Source organism: Sinocyclocheilus grahami, unplaced genomic scaffold, assembly GCF_001515645.1.
Source record: "Sinocyclocheilus grahami isolate Dianchi unplaced genomic scaffold, SAMN03320097.WGS_v1.1 scaffold180.1, whole genome shotgun sequence".
Taxonomy (NCBI): Eukaryota; Metazoa; Chordata; class Actinopteri; order Cypriniformes; family Cyprinidae; genus Sinocyclocheilus; species Sinocyclocheilus grahami.
The window spans coordinates 1,075,204-1,080,350 of NW_015505359.1; the positions used below are offsets into that span (position 1 = coordinate 1,075,204).

General features: G+C 35.6%; 1 protein-coding gene across 1 annotated transcript; it reads left to right on the forward strand.

Annotated features, from left to right (window-relative positions):
- The first annotated feature begins 2,039 nt into the window (after positions 1–2,039).
- LOC107594215 (forkhead box protein L1-like) lies at positions 2,040–3,691 on the forward strand. Its single transcript, XM_016284175.1, has 3 exons — positions 2,040–2,157; positions 2,847–3,015; positions 3,275–3,691. Exons 1-3 carry the CDS (start codon positions 2,048–2,050, stop codon positions 3,689–3,691), a joined length of 696 nt encoding a protein of 231 aa, XP_016139661.1. The 5' UTR covers positions 2,040–2,047.
- The last annotated feature ends 1,456 nt before the right edge of the window (positions 3,692–5,147 follow it).

The window sequence follows — 5,147 nt, forward strand, 5'->3', positions numbered from 1 at the left end:
GGCTGTTTTATGATATAGTTCATTATATTTTAGCTCATAAGTGTATGATAATGATCATAAACTATCAGAACGATTTTAAAAGTTGTTCACTCTATGAAGCTGACTTGAAGCTCACTGCCCCACTTTATTTAACATATTAAGCTAAAATTAGACTATTTAAAATAAATCCTCAGAAATAATTAGATAACGTTTTCAATAATTTAGTTGAAAAACAATGTTTTCAAAAATGTGGTACAAAAGCAATGCAGACATTAAAAATGTTTTTTTAAGTAAATGATGACATTTATTATAAAGTGTTACATGTAGTTTTTGTTTGGTGAGCGTCTAAATAGTAAGGTTCCTCTGCAAAAGTTAAAAACCTCTACACTACGATGTACGATGAGGTAAATAAAATGTTTTCAGAATATTAATATAAAAAGAAGAATATTAAAGAAGTAGGCTATTCTATTTTTTTTTTTTTAATAGGCCTACTAATACACTCTAAAAAATGCTGGGTTGTTTCAACCCAATGTTGGGTCAAATATGGACTAACCCAACTGTTGGGTTAAATTTTGGTTACATTTTTAAATTAGCTTTTTAACCCAACAGTTGGGTCAGTCCATATTTGACCCAACATTGGGTTGAAACAACCCAGCATTTTTTAGAGTGTAAAATCAAGTTAAGCTTTAATCATAACAGTTATGACTTATTATTTGCTTATATAATCAATATTAATTAAATGGAGAATTATTAAATAATGTACAATGATATAATAAATATATTTACATTCCTGTATTTGAATGTAAATTGTCTTTAAAATACATTTTAGAAAGAAAGAAAAGCCTAAGCATGTTAAAAGCCTAATCTGACATCTGCAGGTCACTTCAGAGGCATACATCCATTAGGCATAAGCTATTTCTAATGAAATATATGAAATGTTATATGTCTATAACATTTGATAGGCTACACTACATGGAGAAACTACGGGGTGATTTTGCCCCCCACCTTTTAAATATCTGGGTCAGTTTTGCCTCAAGCCCCGGTTAACGTCTGCCCCTGATGCACAGTGTTTTTCTGCTGGTGCAGTAATTGTCTTCTGTGGAGCGGTGTGGTCTGGGGGGACAGGGACCACTAATCGGACTACAGCAATCAGAGCAGTCGCAGACGGTCCAGCAGAGGAAACGGCGTCATGGGAACGGACCGGGATTCCGCGGGGACCGTTATCAGATCGCACTCTCTGTGCACTCAGACAGGAAACGCCACATGAGCGCAAATATCTGTGTGATGATCAGTACTCGCGTTCGTAAACTTCATTTTAAACGAACGAACGCAAAACAACGGGACGTTAATCCCTGTTCAAGTCTCACCTGCTAATATGTCAAATCGATGGCATTTTTGACGAAGTGTATAGTTTAAAAAATGAACGAATTTTGTCACAGATGTCCGAGCTGCGTGTGTCCAGTCAACGAAGCGAGATCGGTCTGAGGCCACACACAGACATCTCGCGCCGCGGGCTGTTTGCTCGTGTTTCTCAGTCCCTCATATGCCACTTAATGTTCTTTTGAACACACATCCCCTTTTTAGTCACGGAAACACAATTTATGGCTATTATGCCGCATTATAGATTGCATCTACAGAAGCCAATAGTTGTTGCCGAGAGATATGTGATTCAAGGGGCCACAACTCAACACAAACAACCTGAAAGAGTTCAGACTAAAGACACGAGAAACATGTTTGTTAATGTTTCATTCGTCATTCAATTATTGTTAAGAGGATCAGACTATAAAAAGAAACGGGACAAAACACAACATCCAATCCCGAGTAGGACTGGACCACCCAGAATCAAAGAGTGAATGAGTGACTAGAGTTTGTTGATCACGCCCCGGGTTCAGACGTTTACAGTAGTTCCAGTCATGTACGCCCATTACATGAGCATCTGAGCAGCAGCCGGCCACTTCCCCTACACACACTCACAAACACTTCTCATGAGAGCTGCTTCATTTGTCTTGGCCAGCTAGAGCCTTTATTATTACTAGAAACCATAAAGGCTTGCCACCCTGGACGTCTGATGATGTTTGACAGCTCGCAATATCCTTATAACTGTTTTAACTATGATGGAGAAGGATACCCCTCATGTAGCACTGACGAAGAGAAGAAAGTGTGTCGACCAGCTTACAGGTATTTCATTATTATTATTATTATTTGTTAATGTTGTTGTTTTTATATTATATTATATTATATATAAAAGTAGTAATCATTTGCTAATTTATTAATAATTTAGCACATTTATTTAGCACTTTTGCAATAATTTTGTAAATTAAATTAAATAGTAGTTATTATGTTATTATTGCTGTTACAATGTTTTAATTATTTTTAGGCTATTTCAAAATGTATTTCTAAATTTGGTATATTAATGAAGTGATTACAGAGTGATTAATGAAGCATTACAGAGGGTAATAATGTTTATAAGTAATTAATGAAAGGTTATTATATTATTATGTTATATAAAATAATTGTAAAGTTATAACATATATATATATATATATATATATATATATATAAATTACAGCAATATGTATATTGTAATAATTATAAAGTAATTTTAGCAATTATGAAAAGTTGTCTGCTTTGTCTTGATCAGAGCGCACTTGTAATATATAAGCTTTTACAATATTATCAAGATTAATAAAGAGTTTCACAACATTTAAAGCATATATTTGTAATATATTCTATTAGTTTTTTTGTGCATGTGTATGAATTATTACAAATAAGCTTTTATCTCCTAAATTAGGGGATACAAACTTCTTTGAAGGGACAAATCTTTTCTTACTCTTTCTCTGACATCTGTTTCTGTCTCTCTCTATTAGTTACATTGCACTAATAGCGATGGCTATACAGCAGAGCGCAGAGAACAAAGTTACCCTATCAGGAATCTACGAGTTCATCATGAAGAGATTTCCTTATTACAGATCCAACCAGAGGGCTTGGCAAAACTCAATTCGTCATAACCTCTCTCTAAACAGCTGCTTTATTAAGGTATGATGGAGACTGAATGTGTATGTTAAAACGTAAACGTAAAGCACCCAGATAAAAAACAACAGAAAATGTCCAATAAATAAACATAACCAGATTGTTGTGCATCACAGGACGTTCTGAAATCTGTGCTCAGTTGCAATAAACATGTAAGAAATTGTAAAGAAAACCCATAGTTATAATTGTAAGGGCATTATTACTAATGGTTTTCCTAACTTTAGGGGTTTGTTGCAACTGGCTGCTGATTATTTGTTTTCCTCAGGTGCCCCGTACGGAAGGTAACGAGAAAGGAAAAGGTAATTACTGGACATTCGCCACAGGCTGCGAGTCCATGCTGGACCTCTTTGAAAATGGCAACTTTCGTCGCCGCCGCCGCAGACGCAACTTAAAAATGGGCCTGAAGGAGCCAGTCGAACACTTTGTTGCCATGGACACTCATCAGGGCATTGCAGTAAGACCCACGGATTCAGATTCTTTCTGCCCCGTGAACACTAGTCACAGACCGGCCCAAAACAACGCACCTCTGAGCAAACCTGAGCCCGAGATCAAATTCAGCATTGACTACATTCTCTCCACGCCGGACCCTCTGCCAGGGTTCAGAGCCCCTAACAGTGGAGCTGGAGCTGTGATCCACCACCTGGAGCCACAACATCTCAATCTACACTTCTGGACCATGTAACCAAAACCATAGGACGCAGATCAGTGAATATACCCTGATCTTAAAACCTGATGTAAAAAAACCTTCTATAGCTTCTATAGTGCGCAAACCCATAACTTTCCCATAATGCAAATCGGCTTGTCAGTAGGCACATGCAGTTTGATGTGTGCTAGTGTTCCCGTCAGTAAGTTTGCTGTCGTTCATGTTAGCAAAGTTGCTCAATAAAAAAATACAGATAGTAACTTATAAGTATAATATTATTTAATGACAGTAATAATAGGAGTTTCAGGATATATATATGTATAATGCTCACTTTGAAAAGGTCCCTTCATAATTTGAAGGCATAGACAGTTGATTCTGATGAAAACAATCAATCAGACTTTTAATGTCAAACACAGGTAACACTTTACAATAAGTCTCCATTTGTTAACATGAAATAATAAAAAATACTTCTAAAATTTAACATTTACTAATGCATTATTTCAATCAAAAGTTGTTTCTGTTCATATTTAGTGGACCTGAGCTCACATGAACCATTGTATTAGTGTTAACAACGATTAATAAATATTACAAATCTATTGCTTACTGTTAGTAATTTTAGTGGATGCATTAACTAATGCTAACTAATGTGATGTTAACTTATTGTAAAGTGTGACCCAAACATAACTCACATTTACTTTAAGTAAAAACAAAAAACTGCAAATCTCATGCTCACTTGAGGTGTGTTGGTGTTGCACACACAGGCTTGCAGTTAGTGAAGTGTTTGCAAACAAATGTGCTAACATAGCTATGGGGTTGGTGTAATCAGAATTCCCTGCTTACTGCACAACTGCTGAATGGCTCTATTGTTTACATATGTTGTTTATAATGTGTATCATTGGCCCTTGACAGTCTGTGATCCGTATCAATCACTGATAGACTGAGCATATGCTCCCCTGGGCAAAACCAGAGCTCTCCATCTCTAAAGCCCTCCCCAGGGTGTTTTGTGCTTTTGTTGTTTCGTTCGGGAATCTCTGTTTATTTGAAAGCATCTTTAAACTCTGGACAGTTTTTGGACAGGGAAAACTGAGATGTGCTATTCTCAGTCCTGACTGTTCAGCAGAAACGATTGCAATCTATCATAGCCCTGGTAGTTTTGGTTTGGTCATTGGTTTTTAGTCAGAATTAAACAAGCGTAGTGACCAAATAGTACATGAAACAATAATCATAATTTCTGTTAAATTTGTAGGTCTATAAGAAGTAATGCTGGGATCTATGAAATATTGTTTGACAGCCAATATAAGGCAATAAAGCACAAATAATTGAAAATATTACTTAAGACCTCTTTCTTACCCATGTCTACCACATTCAGGATACATATGTATATATATATATGTATGTAAAAATGTTATATACATTCTAATCTTCTAAATATTCTATAACAGATTGGATATTCTGACATTAAAATCATAAATTATATATATAATATCATAAATTA

Coding starts and splice junctions, on each gene's coding strand:
- LOC107594215 (XM_016284175.1), top strand. CDS start 2,048: ATGATGTTTGACAGCTCGCAATATCCTTATAACTGTTTTAACTATGAT. Junction 2,158..2,846: donor GTGTGTCGACCAGCTTACAG/GTATTTCATTAT, acceptor TCTCTCTATTAG/TTACATTGCACTAATAGCGA. Junction 3,016..3,274: donor TAAACAGCTGCTTTATTAAG/GTATGATGGAGA, acceptor TGTTTTCCTCAG/GTGCCCCGTACGGAAGGTAA.